Below are 25,298 nucleotides of genomic sequence, written 5' to 3'. Positions count from 1 at the left end.
CAGACCTCTCCTGACCCGCCCGCTGCTCCCCTCAGCAGTGTACTTCGTTGATCTGCCTGTTCTGTTCCCCGCTCTGTCTCTGGTGAAGCCTCTCACTGCCTCTGCACCTCTGGCCTGTACCCCAGCTCTGTATGCTTAAATAAATACATCTTTAAAAAAAAATTACAATAGTGTGTAAACTTGAAAATATTGAACACATAGTCTTTGTAACATGATCTTTCAGTAGGTCTTTTTTTCCCTGTGGTTGGCTATAAGATACTCTGCAAGAGCAGTCTTTACAGAGAATATGAGTGTAGGAGTTTTTCTGATGTGAATAATATAATTTCTGAATTCATAATTAAATTTAAGTCATCACTATTTCTCCATGGATTAAGAAGTTCCTTTTTGGAAGAAATTTACTAGTTCATGGCTGGCAGTAGATGTTTAACTGACATTTAAACCAAATGAACTACCTACATAAATCTCCAAACTTTTCACTAAGTCAAAAGATTTTGATTGAATGCTTCTTACTCCATGGCAGCATGGAAACACTGAGGAGCTTTAGCAAATAATACAGAACCTCTGCCCTGGCGGGTCCTTCAATCAAGAAAATGAAGGCATTGTCTTTTTTGTTGTTGTTAAATCCTTTCATAATTTTGTTAGGTTTATTCAAAGGTGTCTAATACTTTTTGAAAGGTAAAACCCTTTTTCAGATAAATTTTCTAATGTGCTTTTTTTTTTATAGGTAGTACACATCATATTCAATCATTTTAAAAACTAGATACACAATTATTGTCCTGCATATATAAACATGATCATTAATACTTATAGGTAAAATATTACCATTTATTGTTTGGCAAAGTTTTGGGACAATGCTGTTACCACCATTGCAGTGATAGTTTTTTCTTTGCATAAGTTGTTTCTCTAATAGTTATGCTTTTAGTTTTTCTAATTTAAATATTGTTGGCTGAGTTTTTATGTAGGCATCATTTGTCAGGTACATGTTCTAAAGACTTGTATTATTTTTGGCTCAAATTTAAAAAGCAAGAATTGATGTGAAGTTTAATCAAGCAGTGTAAGTGATTACAAAGTAGAAATTGAAATATTATTAAAATTGGATGCTATAAAGTATAAGAGATAGAAATTAGTGATTTAATCTTACGTAATTAATTCCAGCTGACTCATTTGCCTTGTATTTTATATTTATGTAAATGTAATACACTTTCTGCTTGTGAGCTGAACATATTATAGTAAGAATGACAAAATCTGGCTACTTTCTAGTAGATAAAATACAGCCTTTGTATTTAAAACAACACTTATGCTAATCTCATAATTTTTACAAAAGCACACAATGCACAAAGAAATCTGCTGAATTTTTACTGAATATAGAACTGCTATTTTATTCCTTACCCCCCAAAGTGTTCTGAAATTAAATTAGTTTGAAATGTCAATCAATTCCATTAATCTGCTAAAAGAAATTTTGTTCAACCCAGTATCCCTGACCATTAAAAATATGCAAATATGGACCCTCCATGGTGGCGCAACGTCTAGGACACAGCACTGCAAGCTGGAGGCAGCCGCTTCAGTGCGAGTTGGATCCCCAGCGCCGGGGATCCACATGGCGGGGCAGACCTCTCCTGACCCGCCCGCTGCTCCCCTCAGCAGTGTACTTCGTCGATCTGCCTGTTCTGCTCCCCACTCTGCCTCTGGTGAAGCCTCTCAAACCCCTGCACCTCTGGCTGTACCCCAGTTCTGTATGCATAAAGAAATAAATCTTTTTTAAAAAATGCAAATATATTTCAGCATTTGCCTTTGTTTACTTCTCATCTTGAAGTAAACACATGGAATAATACATTGAAATACTAAATTGAGAATTGTCTGTTAAATTGGAAAAGACATTATGAATACATATCACAGCCTGCTTTACTCAACTAAACACAATAAGGCAATTCATAAATTGCTTCTGCCATTAAGAGTGAAGATTCCTTAAGGGCTTACAACTGAGATGAAAAATGCACAAACTGAAGAATGATGTAAAAAATAAAAATAAATAAGGCAAAAACCACTTTTGTATACTAAAGAGAAGTAACAAATGCAAGAATTTACAAATCAGTAGTATCTTTTTTAGTGCAGCTGGGTTGTATGTCTGTATAGTCCTTGTTTTTAGAAGGACCATTATTTGTTTCCTTGCTGTGAAAGGTCTCAGCTACCGTTGCTGCCACAGGCTGCTGAGAATCTGCCCAGGTGTGCAGGAGGAAGTTGATAATGGCAGCTATTTGCCCATGCCATACATTTTTTGTTTTCTGGAACTTATTATGACAAGTCTTTTCATGTTGCCCTCTTAGATTTAAGGTATAAAATTATATACCTTTGCAATTAGGATGCAACCCAGAAATTCTAGAAGGAAGCAAGCAAATAAATTAAAACAATACTGAAATGTGTCCATGTACACATTGGCTATGATGTATGGAAGATATATGTTTTCAAATTATAGAGGGTTAATGAGCAAAAATGTTCATCTTTCAGGGACTGAAATACAGCATGAACAAGTAGCAAGAGATTCTGTCTCATCAGAGAGAATTTAATTTTTATATGTTATATTGTTTCACGTATAAGATGGCTTCAATTTTTAGTAAACCCTAACATAGAAAAATTGATATAATTACACAAATTATATATTGATAAAATTATTTTTATAAGGATATATCTGAATATTTTGAGTAGTTGTCTAGTCCAGAAAACTTGTGAGAGTGGCTGATAATACTAAAGTCCATTTTAAATTCCTCTTCACCACCCTCCAAAGCCCCACATTTTCAGGGATAATAGTATGAATATTAACCTATATGGTGTGATTTAAAGTTATGCAATAGGACAACTTCTTTCCTTTTAAAATGTTTTACATTAATATCACAAATTCAAGAAATATCCTCAACATGTGCTTTGGGACAGTTAAATTCACCATTTACTGTGAATTGTTATAGGTTGCTAATTTATTGTCAACAATATTTATGGGAGGAGGTAGAAATGGATGATAAAGTAAGAACAGGACTCAGCTATTCTGGAAAGTGAGGTATTCCTAGGTGGGAGATATCTGATGGGTGTACAGAGCATCATGAGGAGGGAGAGATAATGCCCGCGGGAATGCACTGAGAAGAGGTGTGTGAAAGCTGCATATTCCCTAATGAAGTTTGGGCACTTGCTGGGAATTGCAACTCTTTTACAGCATATAATCTGAAGCTGAATTATTTAAATATTGCCAAAGTTATTCATAACTAGAAGTTCCCAAATACATATTGACAGGCTAGTAAATACATTAGCTTTTAACCTTTGATCGATAAGGCTTGAGCCAAAGCCTAACGACCTATGTTAATCTGGTCAGCCCTAATTGCTGTTCAACACTGCCACTGCCACTTGCCTTTCATCCCAGCCATGCCTCCTCCCTCCCATCCTATGCATCTTCTTTACCTGACTAGATTCTGCCAACCAGTGTACCCCACCCTCACTTAACTCATGTGCATTTTATCCATTTCCTCTTAACAACTTCAGCAAGCCTCAGAACATAGTGCAGAAAAAGGATACAATATAGTAGGAAAAAGTGTCACACTTTTAATTTAAAATTATTAGGAAAATTTATAAAAATGATTCAGAAAGTAAAGTATCAGGGGAAAAAATCACAAAAAGAATAAAAGGAAAGGGAAAAAAATTTTGACAGAGCACGCTTATTTGTTTTGACATTTTAACTGAGAAAGCCAAGTTTCTCATAAACCTTGTTAGCCAGAAATGTAATAGATAGAAAAATGATTTTGGAAATGTCCTTTCAAAGGTTCCCCCAAGTTTTTATGGGCCTAAATGAAAATGATCCCTGCCTTCAAAAAGCATAACATAAATTCAAACTCAAACAATTAGACAAGATGCACAATGGAATTATGGATGCTAGACTTTCTCGGGTTCATGCAACAGATCTTCAAATACACTCAATCTGTGCTCCCATGCTTTCTTACACTTCTATATTTACTACTATGTACTATCTGCTTCCACAGCTTGTCCATAACCTACAGATGTACTGAAAAGACTCCCAGATAATTTCATATGTGTGCATTTGTTTATTTACATAATTATATTGTGAATGACAGGTAAGTGCTGGCATTGTAACAAATTTTCTAAAAACAGTCCCTTAGTGGGGAAAACAAAAGGAGTAATTATTACATTTTTATTAATTTATTTTAACTTATTATATAAAGTATCATGGTACAGATAAACAAGACACTATAGCAACATTTGGAGAAGACATGTCCCCAAATGGGATAAAAGGATGGAACAGTGTAAGAGACCAGGAGTTAATTAGATAGAGGTGGATTCAGAAGAGAGAATGTTAGCACTGATACAGCATTTAGGGCAGGTTTTGAAGGCTGAATAGGAGTTAGCCAGGTGAGAATGAGGAGGAAGACATTGACGACTGAGGAAACATCGAGGGTTCGTTAGAACAAAGTTCTGTAAAATTGTAGGACTGAAATCATCTCCCATTTCTTTGATTGTTCCATCAATTTAATTTCTGCCAGTACTGCAGGTAAAATTGAGTGCTGCGTGTATTGTGCTCTTTCCCTTTCTCTTTTAATGCTTATTCTTAAGATTCAACTGACAATTATTTAAATGCTAAGTCATTTCAGGGTCTTCATTTTAATGTCACCTATGACTAAGCTCCTTTTTAAATAGTAATCTGTCAAAATTTATGAAAATTTTTTCTATATATGAACAATTTTTTTAAAATGTATTTGTTCATACAGAACTGGGGTACAGGCCAGAGGTGTAGGGGTGGTGAGAGGATTCACCAGAGACAGAGTGGGGAGCAGAACAGGCTGACTGATAAAGCACACTGCTGAGGGGAGCAGCAGGTGGGTCAGGAGAAGTCTCCCCGCCATGTGGTCACCTCTGGGGCAGGCAGGGATGGACCTCATGCGGAAGTGAAAGTGACTTTAGCTTCATAGTGCTGTGCTTTAACCCGCTGTGCCACCAGGGAGAGGCTGAACACTTTATTTTAAGAAGCTAACAATTTGACTTGAACTATAGTTATGTTAGGTATTACTTAGAAGAAATTTCAAGAAATTTGATTTTGATGGAACATCTAAGTTGTGTCTTGATAGTAACTTGTTTCATCACTAATTATAATACACTTATTATTCTACAAAATATTACAACTATCAGTTATTCTCCCATTTTCTCATTGTAAAATGATTTTAAGCCAGAAGTACCTTTAAAATTGTTCTAAATGTGGCCCTCCCTGGTGGCACAGCGGGTTAAAGCGCAGCACTAAGAAGCTAAAGCCACTTCCACATGAGTTCGTTCCCCACCCTGGAGGTGACCACATGGCGCGGCAGACCTCTCCCGACCTGACCACTGCTCCCCTCAGCAGTGTATTTCATGATCTGCCTGTTCTGCACCCCCACTCTGTCTCTGGTGAATCCGCTCACCGCCCCTGCACCTCTGGCCTGTACCCCAGTTCTGTGTGAATAAATAAATCTTTTAAAAAATTATTCTAAATGTATTATAAATTTAAAACTAGAAGATTCTAGAATTATTTTCACTGCTAAATTTTTAAAAGACTACCCTTTTAAATTTTAAGAATGTCCCTTAACTAAAGCAAAATGATTTCTATTCCTACTAAAAGCAAATCTACTCATTTTCCTTATTCATCGACTGAATAGTTTTAAATCAGAAAGTCAAATCAAGTGTGTAAAAAAGTTCACGCAAGTAGTTTCTGTAAAAAAACTGCCCCCCCACTCTGGTGAATCCTCTCAACACCCCCCCCCACCTCTGATTTGTACCCCGGTTTTGTAAGTATAAATAAATCATTAAAAAAAAAAACTGATTGGCGGCCCTCCCTGGTGGCTCAGCGGGTTAAAGCACTGCACTAAGAAGCTAAAGTCACTTCCACATGAGTTCGATTCCCGCCTGCCCCGGAGGAGATCCACATGGTGAGACAGACCTCTCCTGACCCGCCCGCTGCTCCCCTCAGCAGTGTACTTCATCGATCTGCCTGTTCTGCTCCCCACTCTGTCTCTGGTGAATCCTCTCACCCTCTGTATCTCTGGCCTGTATCCCAGTTCTATATGAATAAATAAATAAAAATCTTAAAAAAAAAACTGATTGGCATTTAATTCATATATAAATACATGTGATCATGTGATGAAATATTAATTGTTTAAACCTAGGTATACACTTAGACATAGGACAGCTTAGTTTACTCATTAACTTAGAACTTAAGAAAATGAGATGTCTGTTCAAAAAAATAAAATGTTTCAAAAAACCCTATCTCAAAAAGTTTTTGTACTTTTGGAAATATTTTAATGCTGCCTATTTAGGACATCCCCCCCATTCTATTTTTTCAAACGTCAATTTAATTAAAGCAAATGTATTTGTGGTATATGTTTGACAACAGTCTAACTTAGGCTAAAATAACACTTTTTTGTGTAATTAGAAACCATGCTTTTCCCCCAGAAACTACTTTATACAGACTCCTCTATAGCATTCCTGCTTTTACTATATATTAGTGTTATTTTAGATTTCATGTGGCTTTGGTATGATGCTTTGGGTTATTGTGTGTGTGTGTGTGTGTTTGGGAACACAATTTATTCCATATAAATTAATGGCAATTCTTCTCTTACAGCAATTGTGACTTATGACAGGTTTTATAGGATGTTCTATTTCTGGAAAATGAGACAAACTTGTACTCAATATACTGAGTAACAGGAGAACAAAAGTAGATAGGAGGTATATCTGAGTTAGAGGATCTGGGCCTTAATGAAAATCTCCCAATTTGAAAAATAGGGCATAGATGATCCTTACTTTCAGGGAGCTTACATTTTGATGGGAGGTTTGATGAAATCCTAGTGAAATGATCGTCAATGAGGAATTATGTTGTGAAGTATATAAAGTAGGAACTGAGGGAAAATACCAGATGTGGGGCAGTGAAGCATGGAGAATGAGACTGGACTTTGAGACTAGATATAAGTAGAGTACTTTGTGGAGGTAACATATGAATAGAGCCTGAAAGATGTGCCAGTCATCAAAAGTTTGACGTAAAAGTGTTTAAGAAGATAAAAAACACTATGTACAAAAGGCCTGAGGTAGTGGCGGCAGGGAGAATACATTTTCAGTTGTGAACAAAATGCAAATAAGTAAACAGGTTGGCTTTGGCTTTACGAGTAGATGGGAGAGGTTACAGGATAAGGTCAGAGAGAAAGGCCTTATCCAAGGACATGGGGGAGAGTTTGGAATGCTTTTTAGGTAAATGGAAGTCAGGAGAATTTAGATCACAGCAAGGACATAAACTTGCAAAAATCCTATGTGGCACATGGGAGGGCAGAGGTTTAGCATCTAGTTAGGAAGCTGTTTCATAGACAAGGTCACAAATGATAGTCAGAACTCAGATTCTAGAAGAAGATTGTAGTTGAAATATGGGAAAATGGAGTTAGGGTGAAAATGGGGTGATTTTTTTCTTTTTTTTTTCTGGATGGATTTCTCTCTTGGTAGATGCATTATTTTCATAAAATTAATTTAAAGTCAAATAGACTAATTGATGAAAAAAATGTACTATTCTCTTCTTTCATTAGTTTAACAACAGAATACAAACTAAGTTTACTGAAATATTAAAATATTATTGGAAAATTGTTCTCTACTCATTATTATTTCCAATAATATATTATTGGAAAATTGACCTCTACATTTAAAATTTAACTAATTTTCCCCAACTAACCAGAACATCATAATATGGATCTAAATTCTGAAAATTGAAAACACACATGTTAGTTTGCAATGGAACAGAAAAATTCCACATAAGGCATGAACACAAATGTAATATTAAAACCCAAAACTCTAGCTTGAGAGAGTTAGGAGGTGGTGGGTTTTTATGATAGGGTATTAGCACCATCTAGTGGAAAAAAGGTATATTTACATAGTTTATAAAATTTAAACTAATGTGGAATCCCTAATATAAAAGTGCTATTTATTTGACAGACAAAAACATCAAAAGAAAACTAGTACTCCGGAGTCTTTACAAATACTATTACATAAATGTAGTTTCAAGCATAGTTTTCTGTTGTATGGGAAGTTGTACATATGGCCTTTATGGGTGCTCTCTCTGAAGGCATTCCACTGTGGTATATTTTCCACTTGCCTTTTCAGTGAAATTCTAGAATAAAATGTTTAAAGATGATTATAAAACCAACTAAGGAAAGGAGACTAGCAATACAAAAATAAGCGTGCCTGGTGAGAAGTAAAAATATAAACTCAGCACCACTGAAAAACAGTCTAATGTCTTGCTCCAGTGAGGAATTGAATTCACTAAACTTGAATTGAACTTTTAGTTTGGCAATCCATTTCTTGGTTCAAAAGACTCAAGGTATTGAACTTTTAGTGCTATTTATCAAGAATCTGTCTTCTTTCTACCTATTTCATCTCAAAAGAGGTTGTAAGGTTTATCTTCCTACTCTGCTTTTTTAACCGCTCCTCTGAAATCTCCAGGTGACTTTCAAATATGGCAGATGTCTTGATAAAACACCAGTTGTGTATTTGAAACAGGTTCCTTTTCTGCTTGGGACTTTTCCCATTAGATTGTAGGAAATTAAATGCCAGTTTTAATAAACATCCTAGACTCCAGTATATCATCCTGGTTCTGCAAAATTTCTAAATTTTTCATATCAAATACATCTCCAGAAGCCACATTCTTCCTTATCCAAAGTCTTATCTTCAACCTATAGTTAGACTTAACAAACATAACCAGGTGAAAGGTGGCTGGAGACAATGTGTTTGCCCAAAACAGGCACTTTGGTTTAATTTATATAATTCTCTTTGTTGCCACAATTTCTAATCCCTTTCAACACACACACACACACACACACACACACACAATTTGTGATTCTTGTTTTTCAATTTGCAATAGAACTGTAATTCTGTTTTATCCCATTCTATCCACTTTTGGAATCTCATGTAATTTTTGCCTCGTCTTAACCATGCTTTTTTTCTAAATTGAGTTTCTAAGAAGAATTTATCTAAATAGAATTAGTTATAGTTAGAAAAATAAAAGCATATTATACTCTAATGCATATTATACATCACTTTGATGACTTATTTGATAACTCCCTTACTAAATGAAAATTTTCTTTTATTAAATTTTCCCTTTAGTACTGACAACACCGCCCAATAAACATATTCCAAATTAATGAATGAACAGTAAAATACCATGGAGCAGTTAATAATAATATAATAAGTTATGACTATTTTCTGGAAAGTTAATTCTTACAGATTTATATAGAGTCACCTTCTGTAAGGTTAAGTTTTTCTATGTGAAAGATAGAGAGAAAAATTTGAATGGGCTAGCAACTATACAAGGATTTACAAAACAAAACCAACCTAACCTAAATACATGGTATATTTAAGTAGCCACTTTAATCGCTATTTTGTTTTTATTGTTCTTAGATTGTAATGAGCCACCTCCAAAGAAAGAAATAGAAATTCTGTCAGGCTCCTGGTTTGAGCAATCATATGCAGAGGGGACTCTGGCTACATACAAATGCCGCCCTGGATACAGAACCCTTGGAACTATTACCATGGCCTGCAAGAGTGGAAAATGGATCCCCCTTCATCCATCAAGGGTATGTCGAAGTAAGTATTGACACTGATAAAATTTGTGAGAATTTTTAGTTTTGAAAATACTGATAAATGTACCAAGCCAAATTACATCACCATGGGGACTGAAATACAAAACTATACACCAGCATTATTCCTACAGAGTCCACAATCTTCCCAAAATTAAAACAAAACAAAACTCACAGAGAAGCTCATTTTTAAAATAGTAACTGTCATTTTTATTTTCATCTTATTTTCAATTCTTCCAAATGTAATATCAAATATAGTTGTTATTGAACTCCTATATAAAATGTGTTTCTCTGTGTTATCCACTAACATTTTACAATATTCTTCATTTTAGAAAAACCCTGTGGACATCCTGGAGATACTCCCTTTGGTTCTTTCCGACTTGCAGTAGGAAATGCATTTGAATATGGTGCAAAAGTTGTTTATACCTGCAATGAGGGGTATGTAGTCAATATTCAAAGAAGACTGTAATTGAGATAATTTCCCATTTGTGATGACAATAGGAATGGTACTTATTTATATTTTTCAGATTACTGTATTTATCTGAGAATTTTTACAACTAACATGAATAATTTGAAAACTATTCTATGAAAGAAATGGTTATATTTGGATATCATGTTTTCTCAAAACTGAAAAAATAAAATGAATTAAAATGATTTTGATAAGGTGGTTAAAGAAGGTGGGGAAATTGTATGCATTACAAATAAGGATTCACTTCAACAAGTCCTCACTAACATTCTGTCACTATATAATGTGCAGAGCATTATGGGAGTTCACTATGTCAGGACAATGGGAATGATAACAAAATTAGATGCATAGTACTTATTTTGATAAAGTCTTTCAAAATTTAGGAGAAGCAAAACTTTTAAATATATTGAAATAATAATGACTAATCTTAAAAGTTCCATGGATCTGAAAATTATTCTTATCACATTGACCAAAAATGCTACTATTTTCATGGTCATTAACTGTGTTCTTTAGCACCACTGAGTTTTTCATGGCTAATCTTAGCACTGTTATTTCATCAGTGTTCTTTCTCCCTTATTATTCCCAGTTAGGTTAAAAAATAATAAGAAAAATGACACTAGAAATCCTTAGAAGAGTATCTGAGATATTGTAGGCCCCCTTTAAACATCAGTTCTTAGGAATTTAGTCACTCTTTTATCACTGTCTAAGGGAGTTTTTCAAAGGCACTTTTAGCACAACCTTCACTCATTAATACTGATTTTATTATATGTGGCCAAAACAGATTAAGAAAATCTAGGTCTAAACTTGCTGGTCTGTTCCTGTCTTTACCTCTGAAAAAGCTCCTTTAATCCAGGATATTCTGGCTCCTTTGAGATCCACCCTGGAAAAAGGGATCAAAACTCATAGATTTCTTCTAGCAGATTCTTTAAATCTCACTATAAGTAAAATTTATAATTTGGTAAAGAAATAAGCAATATAATTGCCTCTGAATTTGGCTCTTTCTAAATCATCTTTGCCTCTATGTTGTGTAAAGGGCTATAGATTTAATAGACTAGTCACTATCTCTGTTACATAGTTTGGGTCTCTAACAGATTTAGATATTTCTTAGTGAAATGAAAGTTTTTGAAGTATATAAGGTTAGAAAACAGAACACTTATGCTATTTAAAGTGTTTATTGAAGGACTGTTTTATCTAAGAGAAAATAAATCTTTTATCCAATTATGTAACCTAACTGTCTAGTTGTTTGTTTATACCCATTCAGCCTACATTCTTGATTCCTTGTCCCTAGTTATTTTCTCTCTGTTGGATACTAGCTACTTGTAAGGGTATTCAAAATGGATACCTAGTTTTATTAACTACAGGCAGGTATTGTTTTGTTTTGTTTTGTTTTTTAAGATCTATTTATTTATGCATACAGAACTGGGGTACAGGCCAGAGGTGCAGGGGCGGTGAGAGGCTTCACCAGAGACTGAGTGGGGAGCAGAACAGGCAGATAGACAAAGTACACTGCTGAGGGGAGCAGCGGGAGAGACAGGAGAGGTCTGCTGCGGCCATGTGGATTACTTCCCGGGCTGGGATCCAACTCCACTCACGCGACTGTGGCCAGCTTACAGTGCTGCGTCCTAACCCGTAGCACCATCAGGGAGGGCCACAGGCAGGTAGTTTTTTTTTTTTTTTTAAAGATGTACTGGCCAGAGATACAGAGGGTGAGAGGATTCACCAGGGACAGAGTAGGGAGCAGAACAGGCAGATAGATGAAGTACACTGCTGAGGGGAGCAGCGGGCGGGTCAGGAGAGGTCTGCCACACCATGTGGTCACCTCCCGGGCAGGCGGCAGTCGAACTCATGTGAAAGTGGCTCTAGCTTCAGTGCAGTGCTTTAACCCGCTGCGCCACCAGGGAGGGCCCACAGGCAGGTAGTTTTAAGGAAGAATTCTGCAAGATTTTTTTCTGATATTTTTGCCTGGCTGTGACAATGGCCATTATTTTTCCCAATTACCAACATATTTATGGACAAACTCTTGTCCCATATACTCCTACATTTAAGTAAATTCCATTTTGAATGGGTTACAAAAGCAAACATGACTGTTTGACCATATTCTAGAAAGAATCACTAGAATGGAGGTAGGAGGTGAAGACAAGAATTGAAAATAAAACACACACCAAGCAACTTGGGTCAGCACTGTTGTTGATGATGTTAAAAGCCCAAAGTGTTCAGGATCTTACACTCATGAAACTAGGAATTGGGGGAAATGTACTGGACAAAAGTAACATATGATTAGCTGTTTGCTACTATCATGTTTTTAGCTTTTGCTTTTGATATTACATTTTAGATTGTTAAGTACAGCTGACTCAAGGACAAAATAGAAATGGATTGTGTGTGAAATTTGTGTTCTGAATCAAGAACTGTGATTATTTAAGTCTATGGACCTGAGGACTTGAAGGCCTAAGAGAAAAAGAGCTTAAGAAAGAAAAATAAGGCAAAAAAAGAACAGCTGATACAAAAGAAAATGCACACCCTGTTAATTTTCCCTGAAATGGGGATTTTGTACATTCAGAATGATTTTGAATTTAAAGCTATATGTAAACACTCATTAACTCACCACTCTGTTATTTTTTTATTTTCAGGTATCAGATGTTAGGGGCGATTGATTTCCGTGAATGTGAAACAGATGGATGGACCAATGATATTCCTCTCTGTGAAGGTAGATGTAAAACTGATTAACAAGTATATTAAAATGCTTAAAATAGCTACATTTTCTGTAATATCTGACATTAAAATTCCCTTAAAGTCTATAATTAAATATTTCTCACTCAAATTATTTGTGGTTTCTAATGTAGTATAGAGTGAAAATATAAATTATTATTACTATATTGATTTGGTTTGAATAGTGAAATATAAATGTAGTATTATCTGACCTAATATTCAAAATATTAAAAGATATGAAATTTTGCATTTATTTTCATTTCTTCTGAATTCAAATTAAATATACCACAAGTATCATTATTTAAATTAAGGTCTGAATTTTAGCATTATTATGAAGAGGCACTCAGCCAATAACCATGCAAATGTAGGAATCTTGGTAACAGTTGAAATGGAAAACATGCTTTAGACATGCAACCCTGCTTGCTTGCAAAGAGAGGTTTTTAGTGGTCGTCTTATCAAAAACAGACAGGAACTAGGAGAGAGCTTTGCTCTTTGTTACCAATCCATAAAGCAAACAGTGAGAATGAACAAAAGCCAATCCTATTTCCAAATATTAAACATGTAACCCCAGTCTCTAGTTATCATGGAAATGAAAAGGTCTATCTGAATAATCTTTCCAAGTTCCAGTAAGGAGTACATAGAGGTAAAGAAAAAGGAGGGAGAGAAAGGAATAAAAGAAGATAAAGAAGACCAGAAGAAGGAGAGGTGAAGGGTCATGTATGAAGAGAAACAGGGAGAAAGGTGGGTAGGGAAATGGGAAGAAGAAATGTCATCTCAAAAATCCTGATGCAACAAGGGGAGGAGACAAATGTTTTAGGAACATCTACACTGGAATCACCAGAGTTAAAAAGTGTAATTTTTGGTTTAAAGACCTATTGAATCAACATATCTGGGGTGACAGAGCAGAGAGATGGCCACAGAATTTTCATTTTAATGAGCATCTTGTATCATCCCACAGTTTAGGAGATACTGGGAAATAGTAAGCCAAATTAAAAGAAAAACTCAAATTATTTTTGAGCACTCATATGGAAAAGAAAGCACAATTAACGACCATTTCTCAGTTGAAATACATATGATCAGAAAATTTGCTTTACAGCTTTTAGAAATATAGTGTTACATTATTCTGAAACTTAAATGGAAAGTTAATTATCCAAGGCTTTCTATTGCTCGATTATTTAACATTAATACTATAACAATATAAACTGTTATTCAAAGTAGTAATTTTTTTGTCTACTCCCATAGAAAAGAATTAGTTGAACTTAATCATTTTTTACTTAGCGACATTTATCTCTGACAAAAAGTGACATCAGATAGTTCTTTAAAAAATAATCTAAGCAGTTTCCACCAATCTTGTTGATTATTTCATACATACATGGATGTGTGCTTATTTAACATGATAGAGTTTTCAGATTCTATTAGAACTCTGTTTCTTTATTTGTTCAGTTGTTAAGTGTTTACCAGTGAAAGAACCAGAGAATGGGAAAATTATCAGCGACACTTTGAAATCAGACGAAGACTACATCTTTGGACAAGTGGTTAGGTTTGAGTGCAATAAAGGCTTCAAGCTTGATGCACCTAAAGAAATACATTGTTCTGCAAATGGTACCTGGAGTGAAAGAATCCCAAAGTGTGTGGGTAAGATAAATTTTCTGTTCTTTTGATTGTTCAAAGGATTTTAGTCTTTAACATGAAAACAGGCATTTCAAAAACACTGTGCATTTGAAAGAATATGAATAACATTAATAACTTACATTTATTAAGCACATACTATTTCCCAACATTTGATCTAAATATTCTATGTGTGTACTCACTTTAGCTTCAAAATGACTATATGATTCACTTACTCTTTTCCCCTCAAATTTATAGTTGAAGAAATTGTGCTGCAGAGAAGGTAAATCACATGTCCAAGGTCATGATGACATAAATGGTAGAAGTATGAACTGTAGGTTATCTGATATGAACATTCATGTTCTTAACCATAACCAAGCTACTCAGCTATTTAAATTTTTTCCTGTTTTTTTTTTTTTTTTTTTTTTTTTTTAAGATTTATCTATTTACTCATACAGAACTAGGGTACATGCCAGAGATGCGGAAGGTGAGAGGATTCACCAGAGACAGAGTGGGGAACAGAACAGGCAGATCTATGAAGTACACTGCTGAGGGGAGCAGCGGGTGGGTCAGGAGAGGTCTGCTGAGCCATGTGGGTCACCTCTGGGGCAGGCAGGGATCGAACTCATGCGGAAGTGGCTTAAGCCTCTTAGTGCTCATGCGGAAGTGACTTAAGCCTCTTAGTGCTGTGCTTTAACCCGCTGCGCCACCAGGGAGGGTCCTATAAGTTTTATAAAAGTGCTTGAAGCATTTTTCAATGTTTTATTTATTGGCCTCTTTTCTTTGTAAGCTGAAAGGAGAAAACTTTATTATTCATCTGACTTATGTGTCATATGACTTTCTGATTTTAAATAACACAGATGGGAAGTGATTTTTACATTTGCACTGTGAGTTTCGTATGAATTGAACTGAATTCACTACACCAATCTTTGACTTTTATCAGTAAGTTATAGCATATTGATCTGTAAGTCAAATTTTTTTTTTCAGTTATAATACTGTGCATCACGACAAATCTGATGATACTGGCTTTTATAATGAAGCATTATGTTCAGTTTATTTAAATGCACCATACTTTGTTTGCTATTGCTTGTTTTGGCAAAACTTGAAAAAAAAAATTTTAACTTTTCTAAAATCTCCATATTATTTACACTTAGCCTAATCGTTCCTATAATGAGGTACAGAAAACATTCCTCTTAAGAACTTTCTAACAAAATCATTTGAGTGAATAATGACACACACACACATAGATATAGATTATATCAAATGTTATGCATGCTGGACGTTGTTGGAAGGGATATACTTCATGTAACTACACTTTTGTGGTTAGCGAAAGTCTTTTTGGGAAATGACTGACACATAAGATGAGCTATACAGGAAAAATCAGAATTTTTTAGAAGATGTTGAGAGAGGAAACAGCATGTAAACTAGAGAAGCTCAGAAAGGAAGGTGCAAACTCAGGGAGGTTTCATTGAGTGGGAAGCAGCCCTATTTCCATTGTTCTCAGGGGCTGCCTACAAAATACAAGAAGGGGATTAGTTTGGGAAGGATTGCAGACAGGACATTATGGGAGTCTGAGGTGCTATATACACCAGAAATTGGTTCTTATTCAGACTGATACAGGAATCAAGGTTTTTAAATGGAGCAATGAAGTGACAAGGAAAATGTCACTCATTACAAATAGAGCCCTGGGGGCTCAACGGGTTAAAGTGCAGCACAGCAATATAGTTAGAGCAGCTTCAGTGCCAATTGGATCCCTGCCCCCTCAGAGGTGACCCACATGGTGTGGCAGACCTCTCCTATCTCACCCGCTGCTCCCCTCAGCAGTGTACTTCAGTCAATCTGCCTGTTCTGCTCCCCACTCCATCTCTGTGAATCCTCTTGCTGCCCCTGCACCTCGGGCCTGTACCCCAGTTCTGTATGCATAAAATAAATTAATATTTAAAAACAAATAGGAAAACAGATTAGAAAAGAGGGAAAGTAGGACCTAGGTAATTATAACATTAATTTTATATTATATATTACAACATAAAGAATTATAACTATAAAATAGAATTCTCTATATTTATATTATAACAATAATTGGTTATTGCTTTGATGATCTTTGGGTAAAATATCTGAGAGAGAATAGTGTCAGAGATGATGGCCAAGTTTTCACAGAAAACTTGGATGGGTAGTAAGCCCACAAAAGCAGGTCAGTTGCTTCCCTGACATGCAATGGCAATGTGGCAAGTTAAATTTTTTGACTTACGTGTTTTGTCAAGAATTACTCTGTCATCGATAAGTGGAAGCTACTTGATTTTTTACAGGCCATTTAGTGATAAAGTCATCACACTAAGCTTGTTATTTATTTGAGTTTTATATAGGCAGCTGATGAATGTTACTGGCCACTATTTATTTTAAGGGAAAAAATTATCTCAAGCCAGATAAAATAAAACATAATTTTAATCAACAGTTTAACTTCCTTCAGAAATGAAATGAACATATTCTTTTTTTAAGATTTATTTATGCATACAAGAACTAGGGTACAGGCCAGAATTTTTGATTGGTTGCCTGACCTGCCTAAAGGAAACAAAATCTGTGCCTTATATTTAACTATATAGGACACAGCCCTTTAAATTTTAACAAACATATTGGAATTTAATCTCATTGTTTAGAACTTACCTGTGAGGTGCCAGATATTGCAAATGGATATTCTATTTCTCAGAAGAAAACTTATAAGGAAAATGAACGACTTCACTATAAATGTAACAGGGGTTTTGAATACAGTGAAAAAGCAGATGCTGTATGCACTGGATTTGGATGGGTTCCGGTGCCCTCATGTAAAGGTAACACTGTATATCTTTCTATTTCCTTTGTTATATACCTTAACTTTAATCCACATAATTCTTTTAGCTAATCAGTTTATTTTTTCACAATTGAATATTAATGTTTATAAGTAATCAAGTATTAGAAACATAATATATCTTAAAATTGCATTTATGGAAGGTCCATTTTTGAGATCAATGGGTATGATGCCCACTCTTTCTCTCTTTCTCTGAAGATAGGCATTAAAAAAGAAGACCAGAAACTTTTATTAAGTCAGTTAGTTTATAGTCAAAAAACAAGTGTGTGACAGAACTGGAAATATAGCAGGCTTTCTTAATCACTGAGAAGTGTATATACATTTCTCAAACAATTAAATTGCTCTTCCAAAACCCAACATTTATCTTTAAAGAGATTATATTAACTCCAGAAGAGGAAACCTTCAGTTGACAAGGGAGTTAAATGGAAAGTTAAAAGAAAAATATTTCACTAATATGAATCAGTGGTGATCATGACACTAAAATACCAAACCATTACTTTTTTTTTTAGGTTGCATTAGGGAAGGGTATTCTACAGAATCAAAAAATTCATCTGAATTGTGTTCATTGCTCTACAAAAATTGTCTGGAATATTGTGTTCTACTTAGCCTACCCCATTTTAGAAGGAGTAAATTCAAACTTAAGTGGCCTAGAACAGAGAACATGTACATTTGAGAAGTTTAAGTCATATCATAAGAATCATAAGAAATCATATCATAAAAAAGAAGACACAGCTTGAACATGGTAATATTGAGATATTTACAAACATATACAAAAGTGAGTTAGCTTTTGAGGTGGGCTATTGTACTGAGTGAAACAAATAATGATATCATCATACAGGAAATTAGAGGGCAAGTGACCTTCTAGAAGGCTGACTTTTATAGCCTGTGGGGGAAAGAAGAGCTGACTTCTCAAGAGCCCTCTGAACTTTTAAATTATATTATTCATCATTCTATGGATAAGTCTTGTTTTAGTGATCTTCCTTTTACAAAAACAAAAGTTAGCTTTTGTGTTGATTCTATTCTTTAAAAAATATATTTCTAGTGTCTACAAACAGCTCAAAAAATATATCCTCTTAAACAACTGAATTATTAATAATGCTCTTTTAGGCATTATTAAAAACTATTTTTAGAATGAGGTTAATAAACATAAAACAATATTAGATCAGTATTAGGCTAGTGGTGTGTAGTGTCTGGCTATTTGTCTTTGTGACTTCTGTGGTACCTGAGTAGAGAAAGAGGTTACACTATTCTTTGCCATTACCTCTTTCTGTGTAAAGAAGGGTGACAACTTAGTTTGACACAAAATAGGTTGGACATGCCTTAGCATTATATACATGGGATCCAGTGTGAAGCTGCAACTGGATATGTATATTGGGATCCACTAAAGATGTTATTAGCATACGTGACAGCTTTTTAATCATAGAAGTGTCTTGAGTCATACAGAGAATGTGAGAAGGAAAACAATAAGACAAATCCTCATGTGGAACCATCTGGAAAGCATGGATTTTTCATTCACAAACTATCTGTAGGGTCTTCAGGGAAAATGTCTCTGAAGTGGTGCCAATAGGAAATTCTAGAGGAAACAAAAATCCACATTTGGAATAAGCATGGCATGTGTGAAGATCAGACAAAGGCTATTGGGTAATAGGGTAATAAGCAGGAAGACAGGGGATAAGATCTTAGAAGCTAGCAATTGTAAAATGGTACTTTAAGAATCTTGGTTATGGAGGAGAGGAGAAATGTACTACATTAGCTAACACTGGAAAGGGTTGAGAGGAGTTGAAAATTAAGAAGTTTGCATATCCATTTAAGACAGAGTGAAGACAAAATGAAAGATAAAAGGAATAAATGAAAAGTTTGAAAAGCTAGTTTAAATATGGGGCGGGGGTGAGGGGGATCCACCTTACCAGTGAAGACTGAGGGAGTTGCTTGAATCCAGAGGAGATATGGCTAAAGTTGAAAGAGTGTTGAAGGGAGAGAGTTAGTTGAAGGAAAAAAGCTGAGGGAACTCACATCTCATAGTCTCAGTTGTTTTTTGTCTATGCAAACACTTACCTGTTGATGAAGGAATGACAGCACTACATGAGGAGACTTTGGGTGAGTCACTTATATTGCAAAACACTAGTAAATTGGGGGCATAGAGTGTGTTCCAGAAAACAGTGAATGTCCACATAGGTTTTTAATCCAAACTCTAACTTAACACTAATATAAACGATTACAGAACACTTTTACAATAGTTATGAAATATGATGTCTTGTTTACAAATATTGTAAATTGTTCTATTACTGAGATAAAGCAAGGTTGATGGAAAGGATACAACTTTGTGACTTACAATATACTAGGTCAAGGGACAGTTCCCTGTAGATCACAAGCCAAATCAAGTTTTTCCTTCTTGTTAAAAAAGGTTTTGTTAGACTCAGTCATGACCACTGTTATGTATTGTATCAAACCACTTCTCTGCTAAAACAGCAGAGAGGGGTAGTTGCTGCAGAAACTTATTACCTGATCCCCTACTAAAGAGACTTTTCAAGCCTGGACTAGGCTTGAAAACAGGTTCCAATATCTGAGAAGCCTAATAAACGAAAGTTTATTTTCTATTCATGCTCACTCACAATGTAATTCAGAAGGGACTCTGCTCATTTATTTATCGTAAAAACAGAGGATAAAGACATCATCATTCCATGGCCTTCCTAAATCACTACTACCACTGTGGCGAAGAGAACATAGTCTACATAAGTTCTTTTAAAGCCTCCTCCTTAAAGGGAAATGTGGCCTTTATATGCAGTTCACCGGGCCATGCAAGTCCTATGGCCGTGCCCACTTCAATTGGCCAGGGATAGGCAGTCTACCGAAAGCTGGAAGGTAAAGATTCAGAATATTTATAAAAGTCTAATGAGAACTTCAGAAGCCAAGGCATTTAAAGTGGAAAGAACATTAAAGTAATATACATATGGAATATCATGAAGTAGGTGATAACTTTGGAGAAATAGAGTCCAGGGGACATAAATACATCAGATGAGAGATATGGGGGGATATGACTGATACGGTAAGAATATGATGTTGTGGTAATTTTATTCCCATTTTGTGCTGTGAAAGAAAAATAATATTTACTTTCTTTGTTTTCATGTACTTGATTACTTTAATAGATATTCATTCCTACATTGCCCATTCATTTTTTTTTTTCAGAAGTAACATGTAATAATCCTTACATTCCAAATGGTGTTTATAAACCTGTAAGGACCAAGTACAGAACTGAAGATGAAATCACATATGAATGTAAAAATGGCTTTTATCCTGTAACCCGGGGAACTACAGTAAAATGTACTCTCACAGGCTGGGTACCTGCTCCAAGATGTAGCTGTAAGTTACATTCATGGATTGCTTTATTTGACTTTTTTAAAAAAGTGAATACAATTAACCAAAATATTTGTCATATTGTGTATATAACAAGAAGCTTCTTTGACTTTCCAAGTAGCTAATTCTAAGTAGGATCAAAAACATTTTATAAATGTGAATCTTTTTCCTGTTTGCTATTCAATGTTACTATATGTCTGTGAATACATATTTCTGTAACTAATTCTAATAAGTGAGCTAAAATACTAGATAATAGCAGTACTAACTACTATCTTGACACTGGTTACTTATTGCTATAAAACAAACTTTTCCCAAACCATCTTGATTTAAAAGTACAAGCCATTATCATCCCAGAGCTTCTAAAGGTCAGGAATTCCGGAGTGGCTGAGCAGGCTAGCTCATCAGTCTCTTGTGTTGCAGTGAGGGTGTTTACTCACTGCATTTAGCTGAGGGCTGCTGGACTGAGGAGCTGCTTCCAAGAGGGCTCATTTTCAAGACTTAGCCAGAATCTTCAGTACTTCCCCACATGGACTCTCCACAGGATTTTTAAAGGGCAACTGACTTTCACTGGAACTAGTGATCTGAGAGAGTAGGAAGCCTCCAGACCACATTGTTGGTTCAATCATATTGTTGTTTTTTTTCCCCAAAGATTTATAGATTTATTTTTATTTAATTATGCATGCAAGAACTGGGGTGCAGGCCAGAGAGCAAGAGGTGAGAGGATTCACCAGAGACAGAGTGGGGAGCAGAACAGGCAGATGGACTGAAATATACTGCTGAGGGGAGCAGCCAGTGAGACAAGAGAGGTCTGCTGTACCATGTGGGCCACCTCCCTGGCCAGGGATGGTCTCATGCCACAATGGCTGGCAATAGCCTGATACCACTAAGAATTAAGCCTTTTGACACCAGGAGGCCCTAGGCATACTTGTTCCTTAAAAGTGAATCACTAAGTCCAGCACACACTAGAGTAGGAGAATTAAGCTCCATGTTTGGGAAGAATAAGTGTTGAAAAGGTTGTGGAATTTCCTAAAACTATCATTTTCAGCAAAATGTCACATAATTTGACAAAATATTTCATTTTGGGGGTATGCTTCCTTTGTCTTTTTTCAAGTATTTTCCATCTCTGCAATCATACTCCTCTTTATATTTCACAATTCATTGTGAAGATGCACCACAATTAAAGTGAATATTCTATGAAGGAAAATGTGTTGCTACTAATAATGGGTTAATGACCTCAGAGTTAATTCCAGGGTTAGTCCCTCAAACCACAGTCCCTCAAAAAGAAACTGGCTCAACTTATCTCCATCTTAGCCAAATTATTTCACAAGGAGCTTTTAACATTTTTTTCAGATTAGTTTGGAAACTGACTAGTTAGATTATCAGATAGTTTGTAAAAAAAAATTAGGTAAATTGATCTGGTTATCAGATGCAGGATGATGTTCTCAGACCAACTCTGTTATTTATTTGTGTCACCAAATAGTTTCAGAGATTAGAGGAAATGCCATACAAATTAAGTGATACAGGAGGCAATGATAGTGAATCTTTAGTAGGACAGATTCATTATATGAATAGAATACTGAGTTTAAGGCTGAATCTAGCAATATGACATTTAGCAGTGATAACCATAGATCCTGGACTTGCATTTGAAGAATCAACTACCCAAGTACTAGAAATAGCTTTAAAACCTAGTAAATATTTTAGTCAATTTTGTGATCAAATTGAGTCAATACATTGGAGCCCCATACTGCTTAAGGAGACCACAATGTTAAGAGGTGGAATGAGGTTGTTTTAAATTTGCTGAGCTCAGTGTTATTCCAACACCATATGAAATGCTGTATTTGGCTCAAGGCTGATCTCACTAGAAGGAAAAAGATTTGAATGTACCAAAGAAAGAGAAAGATAGCAATGATTCATTTTGCAATAATAATACTTTAAATGACCGCCCCTTTGTGCACCTTTTATAAAGAAATCTCAGTGGTCTACTTTATTTTATTCATATCTTATGAGTCACTACTGGAAGTGGCTAACCATACTTGTTCTGAAATCAGACTCCCAGGGTTCAAATTCCTCCTTCACAGTTTTATGGAAATTTAAGTTTTTTAAGAATCAGTTTCTGAAACTCCAAAGATTTAAATTTGAATAAGATAAATGTTGGTAGAATTGAGGATGAAGAAAAACTAATACAAATTTTTTAAAAAGTGAGGTAAATAAAAAATTAGATTGTTGGGCCCTCCCTGGTGGCGCAGCGGGTTAAAGCACAGCACTGAGAATCTAAAGTCGCTTCCGCATGAGTTCGATTCCCGCCTGCCCCGGAGGAGACCACATGGCATGGCAGACCTCTCCTGACCCGCCCGCTGCTCCCCTCAGCAGTGTACTTCCTCAATCTGCCTGTTCTGCTCCCCACTCTGTCTCTGGTGAAGCCTCTCGCCGCCCCTGCACCTCTGGCCTGTACCCCAGTTCTGTATGCATAAATAAATAAATCTTTAAAAAAAAATTAGATTGTTACTCAAGAGGAATGAAACTAAATGATCATTTTAATCTCAACACTTGAAGTTTCAAAAGAGGTAAAGTCTCTGTCAAGAATAAGAGTTATGGACCATTGGCCAAGAATCTATATCTAAAAAAAAAAAAAGGATCATAGGCCCTCCCTATAGGCCCTCCCTATAACCCATAGGCGCAGCGGGTTAAAGCACAGCACTAAGAAGCTAAAGCTACTTCAGCATGAGTTCATTCTCCTGCCCCGGAGGTGATCCACATGGTGCAGCAGACCTCTCCTGACCAGCCTACTGCTCCCCTCAGCAGTGTACTTCGTTGATCTGCCTGTTCTGTTTACCACTTTGTCTCTGGTGAAGCCTCTCACCTCCCCTTCACCTTTGGCCTGTACCCCAGTTCTTTATGCATAAATAAATAAATCTTTAAAAAAAAAAGGTATCATATATAAATCTTGTTAAAGAAAGGCTTCAGTATAGGCAATGATTAAAAGTTTATAATCCACATGAAAAGACGTAAAACTACCTGAAAATTTTCTTGATTCAAACAAAAAAGAAATGGAAAAGTGAACTTAAGGAATGAAGTGCTCTTTCTGTGTGTGTAAACATTTTTAATGTGTTGTATTAAGTTTTGTATAATATCACCTTTCATAGAAAATTAACACGATAATGATATCAAAATTAATGGACTATAATCAAACACCATGAAAGGACAAATATTTCTGAAAAATAATATATGTAAAGTTGTTCAAACAGCACATCACTTAATATATAACATAAGATACACAATACATATTACATATATGACAAGCATTCATTATAACTCATTACAAATATTTATGACATTAAAAATAATCTCCAATTAAATTTATAAATATTTAATCAAGTCCTATGAAAATAAGAGGAAATAATTCTAGTCTATTTCTCTGGTATAAGAGGAAATAATTCTAGTCTATTTCTCTGGTAAATACTGCAAAACTTCCCTCAATAGCTAGTTTGAAGCATGAATAATAACATTTTTCTCTATGATGTGATTAATGGAAAATACACTTTTCTGTATTTTAAAATAGTTCTGATAAAAAAATAATGAGCATTGATGGAAAAAAACCTCATTATTTCCCTACACTGACTTGACTTGGGGAAAAAAGACAGGGCTCTGAATCTGATAGAAATGAAAATGAAATGAGTAAATGTTCTTGGCTCCTTCATCACAAATTAACTGTTCATGTAGGTATGTGTTTATTTCAGGAACCTCCGCTCAATTGGTCTGTGTATCTGTTTTTGTTTTAGAACTAGACTGTTTTAATAATTATGCTCTTATGATGTAATCTGAACTCTGGAAATATGATACTTTCATTCTGTCTTTTTTGTCAGAATTGTTTCTGTTATTCAGGGTCTTTGGGATTCCATATGAATTTCAATAGTGTTTCTTCCAGTTATTTGAAAAATGCCATTGATTTTTTTATTGGGATTGTACTGGATCTGTATATTGCTTTGGTTAGGATGACCATTTTGACACTGTTGAGTCTTCAAATCTATGAACAATGAATATTTTCCCATTTATTTTGTGATTTTTATTTCTTTTAACAATGTGTAATAGTTTTCTTTGTATAAATCTTTTATCTCCTTTGTTAGGTTTACTCCTTGGTATTTAATTTTTTTTTTTTGGTGTATTGTAAATAGGGTTACTTTCTTAACTTCTCTATCTCATTGCTTATATACAGGAGGGCAACTGATTTTTGTGTGTTGCTTTTATATCCTGCTACTGTTAATCTAGTTGTTGTGGTTAATTTTTTTTCTGTGGTATCTTGATGGTTCTCTGTGCAATTCAAGACCACAGTGAGATATCATCTTGCACCTGTGAGTAGGACCCATGTTGAAAATAGCAGAAACAAGTGCTGATAAAAATGTGGAGAAAAGGGAACTCTTTTCTCTTACACTGCTGGTGGGAATGCAGATCAATCCAGCCCTTATGGAAAGCAATGTGGTGGTATTGCAAAACATTAAAAATGGAACTGTTATATGACCCAGTAATTCCACTTCCAGGCATCTACTGAAAAAATTAAAAAGCACTGATTCAAAAGGAAATTGACACTTGTGTTTATTGCAGCACTATTTACTAATAGCCAAATTGTGGAAACAACCAAAGTGCCCAAAAAAAACAGGTGAATGAATCAAGAAGATATGGTATATAATATATA

At 35.2% G+C, this 25,298-nt stretch overlaps 1 protein-coding gene across 1 annotated transcript in view; it reads left to right on the top strand.

Moving 5' to 3' along the window:
* LOC101633639 (complement factor H) overlaps nt 1–25,298 on the top strand; it is a 52,051-nt gene that overhangs the window by 857 nt on the left and 25,896 nt on the right. The window contains exons 2-7 of the mRNA XM_012726961.1: nt 9,454–9,639; nt 9,965–10,070; nt 12,726–12,802; nt 14,248–14,439; nt 17,067–17,237; nt 20,441–20,614. Of these exons, the coding sequence (XP_012582415.1) occupies nt 9,454–9,639; nt 9,965–10,070; nt 12,726–12,802; nt 14,248–14,439; nt 17,067–17,237; nt 20,441–20,614 (906 nt within the window). The remainder of the gene's footprint in view (nt 1–9,453; nt 9,640–9,964; nt 10,071–12,725; nt 12,803–14,247; nt 14,440–17,066; nt 17,238–20,440; nt 20,615–25,298) is intronic.

The sequence above is a fragment of the Condylura cristata genome, unplaced genomic scaffold (genome assembly GCF_000260355.1).
Source record: "Condylura cristata isolate star-nosed mole 26May11 unplaced genomic scaffold, ConCri1.0 scaffold00018, whole genome shotgun sequence".
Classification (NCBI taxonomy): Eukaryota; Metazoa; Chordata; class Mammalia; order Eulipotyphla; family Talpidae; genus Condylura; species Condylura cristata.
Note: the sequence above shows the minus strand (reverse complement) of the source record. Positions and strands in the feature narration are given on the sequence as shown.